Here is a 17,941-nt window from a genome sequence, read left to right as displayed (position 1 = left end):
ACTGTAATATTGCGAAGGCTCTGTTTTGTGTTTGGAGTTCTTTCATTATCATTCAAACTATTAGATTTTGCAATTACAAAAATAAGATATATATGTATATAGATATACATTTTTTTTTTATAAAATGAGTTTAAATAGAGATATAAATTAGATTGAGTGAAAATCTAATTTTAATTCAAAATTAAATTATGAATATACGGTATACCTGTATTTATTTGATAAGAATTATTAAAAAATTATTTTTAAATCCCAACAAATTGGGCAGGGCATCACCCTCTTAGATTCTGCAACTTCTTTCAACTGAACAAAACCAAACCAAAAAAACTTTAGGGTTTTCCAGAAACGTTAAAATCATGTCTAATTCTCTCTCAGTGAAACCTAATCTTGTTCTTTCTCCATTTCCATACCGGACCGCAACTCAAAACCCTCTTTTTAATCGAACTTACTTTGCCCACAAACCATTCCTTCGTGGTTCGCTTTCTATTACCAAAGTGGGGTTCAAACCCGACCCGCAAAGTGTGGAGGGTGTAATCAAGGAGCTGTTTGGACAAGCTGAGAACTTTCTCTTTACCATAGCTGATGCTGCCGTGTCTTCCTCTGACACAGTAACTACAACGAAACAGAACTCTGATTGGCTTTCTGGTATTACTAATGTAATGGAAACTGTTTTGAAGGTATAACAATTGTATATCTATATTGGTTTTATGTAGACAGGTTTTTTCGCTTATTTTTGCTAATGGGTTCTATAAAGTTGTCTTTCTTTTTTTTGTCTAATTTTTTTCTTCTTGGGTTTGGTTCCAGGTTTTAAAAGATGGACTGTCTACTTTACATGTGCCTTATTCATATGGTTTTGCTATTATCCTTCTCACTGTTATTGTTAAGGCTGCTACTTTTCCTTTAACTAAAAAACAGGTTCGTTAATTCTGTTAATCTGGAGTGAGACATTCCTTTCATAATGTCATGTTCATATGGTGCTGCAGATGTAGTTATTAAAGGTGTTATGTACAGGTTGAGTCTGCCATGGCTATGCGATCTTTAACACCACAAATAAAGGCCATTCAGCAGAGATATGCTGGTGATCAGGTCAAACTCTGTTCTTTCTATTTGTAAATATGTTTACGTAACCTAAGATTGTAGAGATTTAATTTGTTAATATAATTTGTAGCCATAACCATTTTCATTAATTGGTTGTTTTTGTATTGATTGATAAGTTGGAAACTTTTGTCTACTTGCAGGAGAGAATTCAACTTGAAACTGCCCGATTATATAAATTAGCTGGCATAAACCCTCTGGCAGGTACTTATGTCGCTTCCAGATTTGAATTTTTTATTTTATTTTATTTTTTCCTGATATTTTAGGCTTACTAAAATTCCTGAGGAGACTGAGTTGAGCTAGGTTCTGTTTTGAAATTCCCCGTCAATATGTTTTATTACATGTACCCTAGTTTTTGCCAATATAGGAGCATAGGTTTATATTTTTCCATCTTTGTATTACCAGATGCTCTAAGTACAACTATTGAATCACTTCCTCTGTTTTCTTGCCTTATTCCAGGATGCTTGCCTACACTTGCCACAATACCAGTATGGATTGGCCTATATAGAGCTCTTTCAAATGTAGCAGATGAAGTAGGGCACTTATCCCATTAATTTGTTGTTTTCAGCTTGTTGTGGGTGTGGCTGTATTTCCCCACTTTTTCTAGCTGTCTCTTGTGTCTAAATTCTAACTGAATGTTTTGATGAACATAAAGGGACTCCTCACGGAAGGTTTCTTTTGGATACCCTCTTTGGCTGGTCCTACCACAATTGCGGCACGACAAAGTGGAAGTGGCATTTCTTGGCTTTTCCCTTTTCAAGTAAGCAATTCTATACTATTTGAATGTCACATCATAAATTTTTTAAGCCTTGTACCTATTTTACTCAAGTCATGGTTCTGTTTAAGTAAGCAATTCTAAACTATCTTTCATCAAAGTTACAAAGCATGAATTGCACTATATTCCTTCTGGTGTTGAGCATGTAATTTAGTTCATAGTGGCTTCTATAAATTGAAATTAGGATGTAAGCTATATTCCTGGTTCATTCTACCAAAGAGATCCCATATGTGGGTTAGTATTTTTTTCTTTTAATTTTGCTTGATTGAGCTTCATTTATTGATGTGTTTTTGCTTTCATCTATCAAGTTGTTAGTTCAATTCTCATTCTTGGTTCAATGTTCTCAGGATGGTCATCCACCCCTTGGATGGCATGATACCTTGGCGTATCTTGTCTTGCCTTTTTTATTGGTTGTTTCACAGTTTATGTCAGTCAAGATCATGCAGGCCTCACAGGTCAGTCACTTCCCTGTGTAAATTTGTCTGATTACTTGTAAACTAAGTGTTTGACCAAGTCTTACCATATTTGAGATTATTTATTGCTTTGTGCTTTATAGCAGATGTATACAGCTTGTCAAGCTGAATACCAAACAGTGGTGTAATATTTGGTCCCTTTGGCACATGATTACTATTTCAAACAACTTGTCATATAATGTCAAAGTGATGCTACTGAAAAATTGCTAAAATCATGTCGAATTATGTGACGAAAACAATGGTGAAGAGGGACTAAGCAACTTATTGACACTGTTGCATGCATATGAATACTTCCCTTATAGTTTTCCTTTCTAGATATCTGTACATGTGACTTGCTGTCCAGTGGGAGTAGAAACAAATCTAAAAATCTGTTCAATTTCTATTTGGATCCCAATATTTAAATCCCAAGTTACATGGCATTAACTTAGAGATACACATCATCGAACACTTAACCATATCATCTACCATTGATATCATGCCACATCTGTTTCAATGCAAGACTTGGGAACAAACATGGACTGTATAGCAGTATGCACTGTAAGATACAAATGTATTGTTTCTGATTGATTTCATTGCTCAATTTAAGGTATTTTACATGAAATTGCAAATCTTGGCCTTTATCATATAAATATCGCTTATTTAAGGCAATTGACTGTGGACATTTCTTTCTTTCAGAATAATGATCCAAATGTGAAGACTTCTCAAGCACTGACAAACTTCCTCCCATTCATGATTGGCTATTTTTCTCTGTCAGTTCCTTCTGGTCTAAGTCTTTATTGGTGAGCAGATGTAAAGCTCTTCTATATTAGGATCATTCCATCTTGTTTGGAATGATTCCTGTTGACATTCTGCATATGATTTCCTGCATCTTAAATTTCCATTTATGTAGGTTTACAAATAATATATTAAGTACAGTCCAGCAAGTATGGCTTCAGAAGTTTGGGGGTGCAAAAAATCCAATCAAAATATTCAGTGATTCAATCAAGGAAGAAGAACTTGAGATTCCGAAATCTGTCTCAAGATTAAATACCACCAAGGAGGAGGTCAAACAAAGAGAAAAGTTGACAGTGGAGGGACTACGTCCTGGTGAAAGGTTTGTCTTTAACATTATCTGATTTTATTGTTATTTTAACCCCGCTATTTTTAGTTGTAATGTGTTGATATACTCCAGATTTAAGCAATTAAAGGAGCAAGAGGCTAGAAAAAGACGAGAAAGAGAAGAGAAGAGGAAAGCTGAAGAGGCGGCAGATAAGGGAAAAAGGTTAACAAATGAGGAACACAAAAATGAAAAGAGTGGACTTGAGGAGGGAAGTGGAGGTGCTGCCAACTTAGTTAATAAAAGAAATGGAAGCCTGCAGTCTGTAAATGGTCAAGATACCTCCAATTTCAAACTTGTGAATGGTGACCAGTCTAGTCAAGAGTTGAGACAAGATGAGAATACAATCTCTGTATTCAGGACAGAGGACAGTGTGGTTTCTTCCAAGACTGAGGTTGATGGGAGGGATGAACAGTAATCATATGAAAACCTAGGAAGGTATATCTGATATCTTTGCTAAATTTTAATCCTTGCTGCCTGCTGATTATCTAGTCTGTTTATTATTCAGTGAACTTAGACCAGGAGATGTTTTCAGATGCTGTTATGTGGTATGTCTGATTATGTCTTTGGCTTATATGTGCCTTGGTTTATTCCCATGGGCTGCTCATTGGTGTGCCATTTATTGTTCATAACTGCATCATTGTTTGTGTATTTTTTCCCCTTTTTTTAATTCCCAGTGCGGATCAATTCAGTTAGGTATTAGAATGCTGTTGGGATTTGGGTACTTGTTATGATGAAAACATTCCTGAAATAACTTATAATTGATGCCATCTATATCATGTATAATCAGTATGTGGTTGGTTTTTTGGTCATATTTAAGAATTAAGAGGAAGTAATGGGGACTCCACCATAATGGGTAAAGCCTGGCAGTGAATTTCAATATTACTTAACTCACTACTTTTGCCTCCACCTGGATTCTGTTACCGGCCGAGAAATGATCTGTATAATTCCTGTAATTATTCTAGATATTAAGACTGATAAATGATCATTCTGTGAACTCAACGATTCATGTACTTCCTGTAATAATTCAAGATGTTAATATCTGATCATTCTACTACTGGTGTCATGATATATTAGGAAGCTGTTGAAGTATGCAAAAGTTCAGTGACAAAAGATAACAAGCGTTCTGAAGAAGACATGGACCAAGCCTGGAGGGGAGTAAGGGACCCAAGACAATCATTGATACGACATAATAATATTTCAGGTTACCCCAAAGTACAATTCTAGTTGTTTGCATGTTAGGTGGGATATGGGAAAGCAAGTGACGTTATTTATTTCCAATATTTCCACATTGGATTTGTGACATCTCTCCAAACCATGCAGATGACTTGCGGCATCAATAGGGTTTTGGAAGTCGCATGTACGTTAAGCAAGGAGTTGAGATGTAAGAATAGTTTTAATTAATGACCTTTTGTTATTCTATGTATAAGCTGAAAAATCGAATGCATTATCTTTCTCTCTTTTCTTTTTCTGTATGGTACCCATTCTGGATAGAGCATAAAGAATAATAAGGAATAAAAGGTTCAACAGATGCCATGGGTTACCTTATTCCTCACATCAAGCTTTATATTTCATTAACTGCAAAGATGACAGAACATGTAACATTTGATTGCCCTGATCCATTTCATTCTTTATTGAATCCAAGAAGTTAGGCGGTTTCTTGGTCAGACTTTAATAATTTTTAAACCTTGTAGCTTGTATAAATTCAAGTGTAACCAAGCAGTCCTGCTGTGCTGGATGAGCGCAGCACCTTGGCGTACACGCAGGAACACATTCCTCCCCCATGGTTTTTGTTAAATAGATAACTCTTAGGTTACAGGCATGACAGGAAAAGAAAAGTCTCAAATTTAGTTCCCTTGGTCCCCCGCTAAGTGGGTTATTAAAATAATCATCATCTCCTCTAATGATTTTTTAATCAGAAATGATGTTGTCGCGTAGTGATAAAAAGAAATGTCTTGAGTTTGTGCTTGACCCAAATGTGGCAACAACGCATTAACAAGGAGAGGATTAGGGTGATCCTGGTTTTTTTATTTATATAGACCAAAGAATCCTGAATAGTTGCAATAATTCAAAATCTAGAGACAAGCTGCTGAATGCATGCAGGTGCAGCAATCAGTGTGCCCCGGCACCTGAATCATGTCTGCCTCTGTTCTTTTTATCTTTGGCAGAATGAATTTAATGCTATGTTTGCTTTTAAATAACATCATTTCTTGCTAGCTCGTTAGCTGGTGACACCTCAAATGGGTGCTTTGTCTGCAATTATGGAACACATGCTGATGAAGTATGTTTTAAGCATCTTTATTAACTTGTTTTGCTGCTTATTTTGCAGGCCACAGAGGCCGAAAGAAAGGAAGTAAAAAGTAGAAATGAAATCCTGTTGGTTGCTTTATATTTGAACTGTCATAGACTCTAATGGACAATGGGTTCCCAATTAAACCAACCCTTAATCATGGTACGAGATATTCTAAGAGCATGAAATATCTGATTGTCCTAAATCACATCACATCACATCACAAAATTATGATCTTTCTTTTCTTCTTTTTCTGGGTGCTTACCGATTAACTGTTACTTAATACGGTTGAAAAATGTTTTAGCAGAAAGAAATGGAATATAAGACAAGCTTTTTGATAAGAACAAATGTTGCAGCCCACTTCAAAACTGGTTTTATTTATTAGAACTGTGAAGGTGCATTATGACATTGACCCCATTCACCTCTCATCATTGGCTGAATGCTCCAAAACAAACAATATAAAATAGACGAAACCAACCATCAAGAAAAACGTTTCAGCCCCATTTGTTTTTTAACTTTTGAATTGATAATATCAATAGAAAATGGCTGCAGATGGCTACTGAATCAGTGTATATAGTCATTGAAGAGGTCATTATTCAAGTTCAGTATCTGATCCCACTAAACCAGAGACATAAAAAATACAATACCTTCCGTTCTAAGATGAGTAATTTAACACCAATAATGGTTTTGGGTACCAGTATTGTTATGTTGGGTACCAGTAGTTAGCTAAAACTTTACTGGCAAGTTACTTGATGATCTTTAGTTGAAGGGGTTAGGAAACAATATGATTACACCAGACTGTAAGTTGCAAGAGAAATGATCTCTGGGAAGAAGAAGAAGGTGAACTGGAATGACAGAAAGGTTTCCCAAAAGAAAGAGAAGTAATGATTTTCTTCTTTTTGGCATGATGGAATTTGGTTAATATGGCTATTTTACATGCAAAAGATCATGGCATATTTCAAGAAGTTCATTGAGTCAGTTGTGTCTTTCATGGAAAATTACATGTTGAAAGTTTTTGTTTTCTTTAACAAGTGACAGGTAATGAAGATGTATGTTTCTTTAATAGATGGCACCATTGATGAAAAGGTCCACCCAACCTAACCCAAGCTTTCAAGGCTTAATTTGTTGCACTTGCAAACTAGTTTCTTTCATTTTCGAATTTCCCTTTCATTTGTGTATTAATGGTGTTGATGGGGAAATTACAGGAAGTGATTATGTAACCATCTGGAGATTTACATGAGAGGTGTAATCAGAGTGTTATAAAGAATATTCATGTAATTAGCAAAATTAATAAAACAGCAAACTAGAAAGAGAGATTGAGCAAAACCTACGTCCAGTTTAAGTGTTATTAACTCTTTTCACAATTTGTTCACTAGGAAAAATTACAAAGAATGATAAGGAAGGTTTTGGAAAAAATTTAGAGAATGTACTACGTATGAGCTTATGAAAATACTAGTGACATAATAAAAAATCTCATTAAAGAAAACTTAGTTGTTTCAAAAGATCAAAAAGTTTTCAGAAAATTTGTCTGATGCCCTCTTTTCTTTATATCGGTAAAAAGTTCTTCTAAATCTTTCCCGTTTTTCACCTTTAAAGTTATGAAGAAAGTTTAATATTGTAATTACTGAGGTGCAAGAGATTCAAACTATAAATAATATGAATGATAGTTATCATGTTATTTTCAATGTAATATCACGGTCATGTGTTTGTCAAAGTGACAATCACATCTTAATGTTCATTTTTATGGTAACCAATAAATATTTCCCTTCTATAAGATACATGTGGCTTAGCTCGAGATGGGTATATATTCTTTATACATGAGATAATTTTACTTCAATACAAGGATGAAAATGTCCTATAGCATGCCCATCAAACACGCTTTACCACTTTCTGTTTAATCGAGGATTATTTGCGATCTAACAACTTAACTCTCTTCTTGATACGATTTCAAAGAGGCACACATATTCACACAACAAACTATTTCTCTATAATTACTTCTCCCAACTTTTTCTTGAATTACTTAACATAAAAATTTTGATTGGTTCATTGTTTACATATAAAAAGCCATAAAAAATAAAGCAAGCTTGCATTATTGAAAGCATATCCAGGAATATCAATACATGTAACTTTATTCTCTTCATTTATGATCGTTCTTTTAAAGCTCATTTACCAACCCTTTTCCTCCCCTTTCTTCTTTCCCACAGAACCTAAATTCTATTGCTTTAGAATTCAACTTGGCAATCCTTATGATCATTGGTTCATTTCGCATAAATTGAGGCTGTAACTTAAGTCTCATTAGTCTCCATGTCCCTTGACATACAAGGCTGCAACTTTCTGTGAAAAGGATCCCTGAATCTTACAACATCAAACTGTCGATTCGAAATCATAATCATACAACCTTTCTGTGCAGGATTTATATCATTGTCAACTAGTTTTGGGCACCCGATTCAACACAAGTGAAAATAAAAGAGAACCTCAAGGGTTAATAGGATATTTGATCCCATCAGCCAGAAAATTGGGCAGGCATACCTGATAGTTGGGTCAACCGGTGCCATCCATTTCCATCTCACAGTAAAATATATTGTAGAAAAAGTGCATATGAAGTAACCCCTGCTGGGGTCTGTGGACCCTGTTGCTTATGTCTATAAACCTTACAACCCTACAATTGGTTTCCACCTCTAGCTCTAGATCTAGTTTTTTCTAGTAAGAATTTGGTTCATGAAGTAAAGGTCACACTACTACTGCAAATTTTACCTCATGAGGCCCCAAGTTTCTTGTTGTGGCATGTTCTACAATGGTTTGTGCAGCAACTGGTTTATAGCTTCTTTGAATTGAGGAACTAGAGTAGTTGACAAAACTGATAGTGGTGGTTTATGAATCTCGTGAATCATGTTTTCGGTTTCATCCCAAGGGAAGTCAGTCTTCACACTAAAATTGTTAAAAGAGTGCTTCAACTTCATGAAGTAGAGATTTGGTTTGTTATAGTTTTATTTATTTAACCATACATTCATGCTTTAAAAGACATTTCCCAAGTTCAAGCACACTATGTAAACAATAATAACCTTTAGCATTTTTGTGATATGGGTCAAAAAACACTCAATCCTAATATAATTCAAACTAGAGTCGTATTGAAAACATTCAATTCAAATATGATATATTTTATAAATGAATTAACATGACACAATTTATTTAATATTTTTTAAAAGTAGCTTGTATGATCCATTATACTATGAAACACCATGTTTAACATGTGATAAAATATGAATAAATTGTATTTTTGATATATTAAATTGTATGAATAATACATAAATTTATATCTATCATGGATCTTACATAAGAATACATAAATCAATATACAATAATGTATAATGTGAAAATACATATTTAGAATATATGCTAATCTAGGATCTCATATATTTAGAATATATTTAACATAAGAAATCATATATTTAAAATATATTTTAACATCCTCCTCAAACTCAAATAGGTAAAGAATTTGTTTAATCAAGTTTGTAAATCAAGAGGAGAAGATATATGTTATCAAATCAATATAAGGTATGAAAATGAACTAAAAAGTGCCACTAACTAAATAGTGATACAAGTGTGTCAAACTGATGATCTCATTTTTTCATGTAGATGATAGTATAAGTGTACCAAACTAATAAACTCATATTTCCACGTAGGTGAATGCGTGAGTCTACCAGACTAATGAATTCATCTTTTTACGTAGATGATAACATGAATATGTCAAACTAATGAACTCATTTTTCCACATAGGTGATGATGTAAGTATAGAGATAATAATTTCAATTGAAGTTAGATTCTTCGCTTTATCTCTACCTTAACGAAAAGGAGATTTTCCAATAAAATATTAGGAAAAAATGGGGACGAGGACGAAAAATATCTCTATAACCGGGAACGAAGACTTGTCCCTACCTTAATGGAGAGAAGATTCCCAGATAAAAATTATAAAGGAAAAAGGGATAGAGACAGAGATACATATACCCACTCCTCGGCCTACCCCGCCTCTATCCCTGTCCTCGTCCCTATCATTTTATATATTAATATTTGCTTAAAATATTAATATATCTTTATAATTTTAGATTACTTATGTTTTTTGTTTGCATATTAAAGTAGTTAACATATGTTATTTGTGACATTTAAAATAATGAGTTGGTTTTAGTTTTAATTAATTTTATTGTTTAATATATTTATGTTGTGTTTAAAGGATACAAAAAAAAAAATTCTCGTGAGTAGGGAATAAGAAATTTTTGTCATCATTGTAATGGGGATGAGTTAGAGATGAGAATTGATATTCTTTATAGAGATAGGGATGAGCAACAAAGTATTCAACCCCCTTCTCATTGTCATCCCAACATGAGTGTCAAACTAATGAATTCATTTTCCATACTGGTGATAGTATGAGTGTACCAAAAAAAAATACTGACGGTAATGTTTGACTCTTAAACTATGAGAAAATATAAATAAATTATATTTCTAATATATTAAATTGTCTGAATAATACATGAATTTATACATATCATAGATCTTATATAAGGAAAAATAAATTAATATAATTAATCTACAGTAATATATAACAAGAAAATATATATTTAAAATATATGTTAACCTAGAAAACTATATATTTAGAATATATTTTAACATAATGAAATTATATATTTAAAATATATTTTATCATGTTTTTTACTTGAATAATGTTATATGTATATATATATTTTTTATAATTTAAATATATAAATGATATGTCATTATATGATTTTATTTTTTCATTTATATATGTTATTATTGAACTAACCTAACTAATTTTGATATGAAAGAATACGATTCAAATATGATATGACTCTTATACATGGAGATGCATTCAGATTTTGAGGTTTCAATACAAACACAACTTGTTTTGTTGAATAAGTTAACAAGAACATGGCTTATTTGCCATTAATATGAACAATTCTCAATCCAAGCCTTAACCTATTTTTCACTAATCTATTGTATCAGAGTTTTTTTTTTTTTAAATTAAAATTTTGATAACCAGAGTTTAAGGCTTAACTCCTCTTAATCAGCAACAAATCGTATTTAAAATCACTCTCCTCATCCTCTCTCCTCCCTGTCTTGTCAAATCAAAGTTACCCATACCCTGGTTTTCCCTTATACCATAGTTTGTGGTAAGTGAATTACCATGGTTAAGAAGAAAGCTGACGTGTGACAATACTACTATAAATATTATGGGTAATGTAGCAATTCTGCTCTCATTCACCACAATAGAGACACATCATCACTTTGTAAAACGTATAGATATAGCAGAGACAGACAGTTCTCCATTGAAAAAAAAAGAAACACTAAAGCTTCCTGCATAAAATTCCCTTTTTCTTCTCTCTTTTGATACCTTCAAGATTTTCATAATTACCAATTACTTCTCTTTTCATCTCCCTTGAAATAACATATCAGTTTCTGATCAGATTCCCACTTGTTTGCTCTTCAATTTTCCTGTTTTTGATTAACAAAATTCCTGTTATTCACCGATGCAGATGGGTTAAGGGCGGTCACGGATGTTTCTAACATGTAATATGTATTGTTCTATGTCTCGATCTATGATGATCAACCTTGTTTACTGATGACAACGACTAAAAGTTGTTGAACATGTGATTTTGTTCTGTTTATTGTTTGATTCCTTTAGCTTCTTTAGTTTGACGTGATCAAGTTTACTTTTTGAGTTGTTTCGTTTTATGTTTTTGTGATCTGGGTTTGCCTCAAAATTGGTCTTTTATAATGGGTTATTGTGAACAAGGGGTGTTAATTATTGCATCCCTGTTTTGGTCTTAAGCGGTTGGGGTTGGTTTTGCTTGTTTGGTTCAAATTGATCGGGTCTATTTGACTTTCCTTTTTCTTTATTTATGTGAGTTATCATGAGTTTACGTGAATAGGAGTTTCTCTTTTGATATGAGAATTCTTTTCTTTCTTGGTTCCTTTTGGGACTGGAATATCCTTTAGCAGAAGAATAGTTTTCTTCTCTTCAAAGTCTCCTTTTATGGTGTACCTTTTATTTTAAATATCTTTATTTGGTTGTGTGTGTTTTTTTTTTTTTTTTTTGATAATATCTGTCGGTTCTCTAAATGTCTTCGGGTTTCTGGTTTACTTGTTTGTCCATATCAGTTTCTCTCTAGCTGAGGTGATCTAATTCGAAAGTTTTCTCTTTAGCCAAAACTAGTATTGATGATGGGATTAAAAAACTTCGTTTTTCTTCATGTTTTAATTCAGTTTATCATCTCATGTCATGATGAAGTTAATTTTTTTTTTTCTGGTCATTGAGTATTTGGGATGTGTTTAATTTGTAGGTCTTGAGGCTTGAAGTCTGCTGCTCATACAAAATCTACCTAAGGTAGATATTTTGTTTAAGATTCTCAGTAGGCAAAACAAATTTAGTATCAAATTAAAGTTCATACTATATGTGCTATTTTGGATCAATGGTGAAAAGTAATAGAATTGACGTTTGTGTAAATGTTTTGTGTCCCAAGCTATTTAAATCTGCCCTTTCTGCAAATCTTGGGCACTGCAAAAGCTGGCAGTGCTCATGGACGCTACAACAAGTGACACTCCAAGTATTCAATACCATAACATTCCTGATCAACCAAGTACTGCAATGGTGGTCGCTCCTGTACCAACATTTCAAAGAATTCAACGGCATTGCTTTGGGGATTCCATTCCCGGAGAATTTCCCTTGGCTGCCAATCCCTCCATTGTGCTTCATGTCCTGACAGCATGTAATTTAGATCCGAAAGATCTTGCTAAACTAGAGGCAAGTTGCATTTTCCTTAATCTTTTTGATAATGAAGCTCTTCATAATAGTAGAATTGATAATGCTGCTGATTTGATTTTCAAATGTGTGCGTTGCAGGCAACATGCTCATTCTTTAGGCAGCCAGCAAACTTTGCCCCAGACTATGAATTGTCCATATCTGAGGTTGCTGCTCTGGACATGTGCCAAAAGAGAGCTATATTTAAGCCAATGAATGAAGAAGAACGACAAGAGTTTAAGCAAAGATGTGGGGGCTCATGGAAACTGGTGCTGAGGTTTTTGCTGGCTGGAGAAGCATGTTGCAGGAGGGAAAAGTCACAGGCAATAGCAGGGCCTGGTCACAGTATTGCTGTAACATCAAAGGGAGTGGTTTACACATTTGGCTCTAATAGCTCTGGACAGCTTGGCCATGGCACCATCGAGGAAGAATGCCGGCCTCAGCCAATCAGGTTGCGCACTTTTCACCAATCCATTGAACTGGTATTGTAAATGCAAGAAATGGAAAGAGAATTTGTTGGGTAAAGAGGTTAATGGAACTCCATTGTGTTACAGATCTCTGCAAGGCATTCGAATTATCCAAGCAGCTGCTGGGGCTGGCCGGACAATGTTGATTAGTGATTCTGGGCAAGTTTATGCTTTTGGAAAGGATTCCTTTGGTGAAGCTGAGTATGGTTCCCAAGGAACTAAAATGGTTGCAACTCCACAGTTGGTCGAGCCATTAAAAAATATATTCGTGGTTCAAGCTGCAATTGGAAACTTCTTCACAGCTGTATTGTCAAGAGAAGGAAGGGTTTATACGTTTTCTTGGGGACAGGATATGAGACTGGGTCATCAGACTGAGCCAACTGATGTGGAGCCTCGTCCTTTGTTGGGAGCACTGGAGAACATACCAGTAGTTCAAATTGCAGCTGGATACTGCTATCTCCTTGCTCTGGCTTGTCAACCAAGTGGAATGTGAGCTCCTTCATTTCCTTTTATTGAGAAACATTTACATAACTATAGAAAAATTTGTCAAATTTGTAGTGATTTTGAGTTTTTGCATGCTAAATATGGTTGATATTGTGATATAACCATATCTAAACAATATGAAGACTGTGACGATGTTGCTTTCAGTCTGATATTTGCTCAAGCTGAAACTTCGCTTCAACAACATGCTGCTTCTGTTTTAAATTTTCTTCTGGAATGTCTTGCTTTTACCTCTCTCAATTCAATTTAAGAATTTTAATGGAAATTGCTTCCGTAAAGCTTTTTTTTTTCATTGCTTTCAAACTTCTTCAAAATTGCTATATATAATGAATGGACTCTGGTGTTAAAATAGTTATTTGTCTTCTTCTAAAACTATGCCAGGTCAGTGTACTCTGTTGGGTGTGGCCTGGGTGGAAAGCTTGGACATGGTTCAAGAACTGATGAGAAGCATCCTCGACTTATTGAACAGTTTCAGCATTTGAATTTGCAACCAATGGTGGTTGCAGCTGGTGCCTGGCATGCTGCTGTGGTAGGTCAGGATGGGCGCGTTTGCACATGGGGTTGGGGACGATATGGATGCTTGGGTCATGGAAATGAAGAATGTGAATCAGTTCCTAAGGTTGTGGAAGCACTGAATCATGTCAAAGCAGTTCATGTCGCTACAGGGGATTACACAACCTTTGTGGTCTCTGATAATGGTGATGTATATTCATTCGGCTGTGGCGAATCAGCAAGTCTTGGACACAATGCTTTAGCAGCCGGAGGACAGGTCTACTTGCTCTTCTTTTTATTTCTGTGTTGATTTTATATGCTTTCCAGATCGAACTTGTAATTGTTGTTATGGTTATCTTTTCTTTGTCCAGGGAAATAGACATGCAAATGTATTGACCCCAGAATTAGTAGCATCATTGAAGCAAATGAATGAGCGGGTCGTACAGATCAGCCTTACCAATTCTATATACTGGAATGCCCACACCTTTGCACTCACAGAATCAGGGAAGCTATATGCATTTGGTGCAGGAGACAAGGGGCAGCTGGGCACAGAACTAGTTAACAATCAAACTGAAAGGGGGAACCCAGAGCAGGTCGAAATTGATCTCAGTTAGCTATCTAACTGGCGTCCCTGGCCATTATTTACACCATGCCATTCTCTAATTCATGATTACACACATTGCATTTGGTGTTTAGATTTCCTTGTCTATATTGTACATAAAAACAAAGGAAGAATTGTGAAGATTTAAGTTTAGGTAGCAGGGGCCCAAGCAAATGCTGCATTGTTGATACGAAGATATATATACTAGCAAATAGGCCTCAAGCTGTTAATAGTTGATACGTTTGTTAAGTTTCATCGATAACTTATGTTGAATTGCATTCATGGGTTTAGTGTTCTTATCTGTTCTCAGTGGCAACAATGGTAAGGCTGACCTGTTGGTCTGGGCCATTGTCCACACGAGGCCAATATATTGCCCTACCGTTGGAATACATGCAGACCTAGTGTTTTCAAGTTTCATAGTGTTAGTTCAAATTCAATTCAAATCTAGAACAGTCAGTTTGAATTTGAGTTTGAGTTGGAAAGCAGTAACATCTGGTGCATTCAATGTTAATAGATGAGCATTAAATCATACAATTTAGGTGCCGACCGAAGTCCAAGTGCCCTGTCCATTCTCAGCACTCTCTGTATTCAAATCAACAAACCAGCTGAAAAAGGGAAAAGACTACACTAAACCACCTTCCAAGCATGAACATTCTCATACTAGGCAGAACATAAACCACCTTCTCATACTAGTCTGTGTACTCCTCTCACTGCTCTGTGAAAGCAATCACTTGGTTAAGGACATTGACATGACGAAATTGTGGTGGCCCGTGACACTACCCAAGTTAATAAGGTGGGCGAGCAAGAGCAATGGGGCTTGTGTTTGTTTCTGTGATTAAGATCCGTTTGTCCATCTGGGGCTTCAGATATTGATCCTCTCAATGCCTGGGTGCTTCTCAAAAACATTTCTGTTAATCTCGTTTTCAAGATGACTAGTGCTACTACTAACAACGGCAATCGTCAAATGTTAAGACAGGAATGCCCTCCATATATGGCCTGGAGGGCAAAAATGGGATCAATCCACCACCTATGTAACCACAAATGGAGCACCGCCATGAAACTTTTGAGACCAGTGCAGTGGTTACAGCCCTTGACCACATCCAGACGTGGCAAAGGGCCATGCCTAACCACGACAAAAAATTAAAAAAGGCACCGTCAGGGGTAGCCAAATACATATTTTGTCACATCCCAATCAATACTGAGCATGTTTTAGGTAATTAATCACACTTCAAATGAAAATGGAGTCTCAATTAATCAGGATAAATCTCGTTTGTTAACACGTTACTTCGTTATTAGCTTGGTATTACATACAAGAAAAGCTCTTTCATTCCTTTGGAATTGTGAAAGAGAGTAACTTGGAAAATACAAATTTGAAGGGGTCGCCAAAAATTAATTAAAGAAGCAAACTCTGAAGCTGCACGTGCATGAATTGTGTTTAATTTCGTCTTGATGACCAATTGCCTTATCTTCTTACACACGTTATCATTGTATTGCACGTCAAACCAGAAACATTTAATCACGATATGTTTGTATATTTGAGACATGTACATGTAATTCTTGGCCCAGTTTAGCTTTACCATGTGGACACTTTCTGATCCATTCGATATGGACCAACTCAACTTTTTGGGCAGGCTTCAATAGGGAGAAGGACTATTTCCCACCCATGTTTTGATGCATTCTCAAATTGGCACCCACGGCAGATGAAAATCCAGTTTTCCCACCCGTGAGCTGTTAAAATGGATGATTTCTGTTTGCATAAGGGTAAAATATCTATTTTACCCTTGTTAGATGAAATGACAAAAATGCCCTTCTGCAAAATTCAACCCAAAATTGTTGTGAGGGTTTCTTTCACCCCCCTTAGGTTTTATAAACTAACATTTCACCCCCAACCTAAAGTTTTTAAACTTTGAAAACTAACATTTTCACCCCCAAATCTAGGGTTTCCAAATTTTTCAAAAAACAGCCGCCCCCCATAACTTTCAAAACTAGCAGTTTCACCCCCATTTTCAACTTCATCTCCCGACGTCGTCTCCGGCGTAGTCACCTGCCTCCTCCTACTGTTGGTGCGACGACGGTGGTGGCCGAAGAAGGAAGAGATGGAGATCTCCTTCTCCTGGTGCACGGTGCGACGAAGAGACAGAGATCTCTTCGTCGCACGCTTCGTCGCTCCACCCAGACGACGAAGGACGACTCTTCGTCGTCCTTCGTCGCTCGTCGCGTCGTCCAGAAGCTACGACGAAGCGTCGTCCTTCGTCTGTTCTTCCAGATCTGGACGACGCTTCGTCGTCCAGATTTGGGCGACGAAGGGTCGTCCTTTGTAGTCGGAGATCTCCCATCGATCGATTGCAGCGGCCGTCGGTGGTGGCCGGAGAAGGAAGCAAACCCTAGGGGGTGAAATTAAACTTTTCAAACTTTGAGGATGGGTTAGTTATTACTTTTTAAAACCTGGAGGGGGGAAACGGTAATATTTAAAAGTTTTAAGGTTTTAAATAGCAAATGACGATTTTGCCCCTGTCTCTAACTGAAAAATTAGATGGCAGTTTGGTCACGGGTGGGAAAACTGGATTTTCATCTGCCGTGGGTTCCAATTTGAGAATGCATCAAAACATGGGTGGGAAATAGTCCTTCTCCCGCTTCAATAATGCTAATTACTAGTCTAGACTAAGGGGAGTTTGATTTGGAAAAAGTCTAGTATCAAAATTTGAAGATTACTTTAAAAATAAATTATTTTAAAAATTATTAAGTATAAATTATTATTATTATTATTATTATTATTATTATTATATTTGATAAAATTTAATAAAAATAAGTAGGTATAAATAATTATTATGTTTTATTAGATATAATAAAATAATACTAGTATATTATTTTACTTAAATACCTTTAAGTATAATTATTTTAAAATATTTTTTATGTTATTTATTATATTAATTAAAAATAAGATTATTTTTGTTTTAAAAAAATTAATAAATAAGTATGTACTTATAATAAAATCTAGATTATCTTGGTAATCTTTTAATACCTAAAATGAATGTAGTAATTAGATTTTCTTTTATATTATCTATCACATCACCATTAGTAATAGAAAATCACTAGAATATTTTATTATTTATAAATCAAATAAAGTAATATAAATAATAAAATATAGATTATCGAAGTAATCTTTTTACCACTAAAACCACACATCCCCTAAAAGTTTCCTCTAGAGAAAGATAGATATATTTTGAATTAGTAGAATCAAACTGAGTATTGTTTAGTTCAAATTTAGCTTATAGATTTTGAGTTCAAACTTGAAAAGCTTGAGAGTTGTTGCCTTGAGCTTGAGAGTGAAAGTGTAATTTCA

The 17,941-nt window shown here is 35.1% G+C and overlaps 2 protein-coding genes across 4 annotated transcripts; both read left to right on the top strand.

Annotated features, from left to right (window-relative positions):
* The first annotated feature begins 181 nt into the window (after window positions 1-181).
* Window positions 182-4,991, top strand: LOC123213967 (ALBINO3-like protein 1, chloroplastic). 2 transcript variants are annotated; one of them, XR_006501782.1, is made up of 12 exons: window positions 182-674; window positions 802-912; window positions 1,009-1,083; window positions 1,236-1,296; window positions 1,552-1,625; window positions 1,748-1,852; window positions 2,215-2,322; window positions 3,016-3,119; window positions 3,230-3,433; window positions 3,512-3,874; window positions 4,514-4,640; window positions 4,760-4,991. XR_006501782.1 is itself a non-coding variant. In XM_044633623.1 (11 exons), exons 1-10 carry the CDS (start codon window positions 354-356, stop codon window positions 3,852-3,854), a joined length of 1,506 nt encoding a protein of 501 aa, XP_044489558.1. In that variant the 5' UTR covers window positions 183-353; the 3' UTR covers window positions 3,855-3,874; window positions 4,514-4,991. The 2 variants fall into 2 exon arrangements, 1 of the variants encoding a protein (XP_044489558.1); XM_044633623.1 differs by having other exon boundaries at window positions 183-674; window positions 4,514-4,991.
* Window positions 4,992-10,992: 6,001 nt separating this feature from the next.
* LOC123213932 (ultraviolet-B receptor UVR8) lies at window positions 10,993-15,009 on the top strand. 2 transcript variants are annotated; one of them, XM_044633566.1, is made up of 7 exons: window positions 10,993-11,313; window positions 12,080-12,123; window positions 12,260-12,540; window positions 12,639-12,988; window positions 13,092-13,493; window positions 13,887-14,274; window positions 14,369-15,009. In XM_044633566.1, the coding sequence occupies exons 3-7, from the start codon at window positions 12,316-12,318 to the stop codon at window positions 14,609-14,611; spliced, it is 1,608 nt and encodes a 535-aa protein (XP_044489501.1). In that variant the 5' UTR covers window positions 10,993-11,313; window positions 12,080-12,123; window positions 12,260-12,315; the 3' UTR covers window positions 14,612-15,009. The 2 variants fall into 2 exon arrangements, with proteins under 2 accessions (XP_044489501.1, XP_044489502.1); XM_044633567.1 differs by having other exon boundaries at window positions 10,995-11,306.
* Window positions 15,010-17,941: the final 2,932 nt, after the last annotated feature.

The sequence above is a fragment of the Mangifera indica genome, chromosome 4 (genome assembly GCF_011075055.1).
Source record: "Mangifera indica cultivar Alphonso chromosome 4, CATAS_Mindica_2.1, whole genome shotgun sequence".
NCBI classification, from domain to species: Eukaryota; Viridiplantae; Streptophyta; class Magnoliopsida; order Sapindales; family Anacardiaceae; genus Mangifera; species Mangifera indica.
Note: the sequence above shows the minus strand (reverse complement) of the source record. Positions and strands in the feature narration are given on the sequence as shown.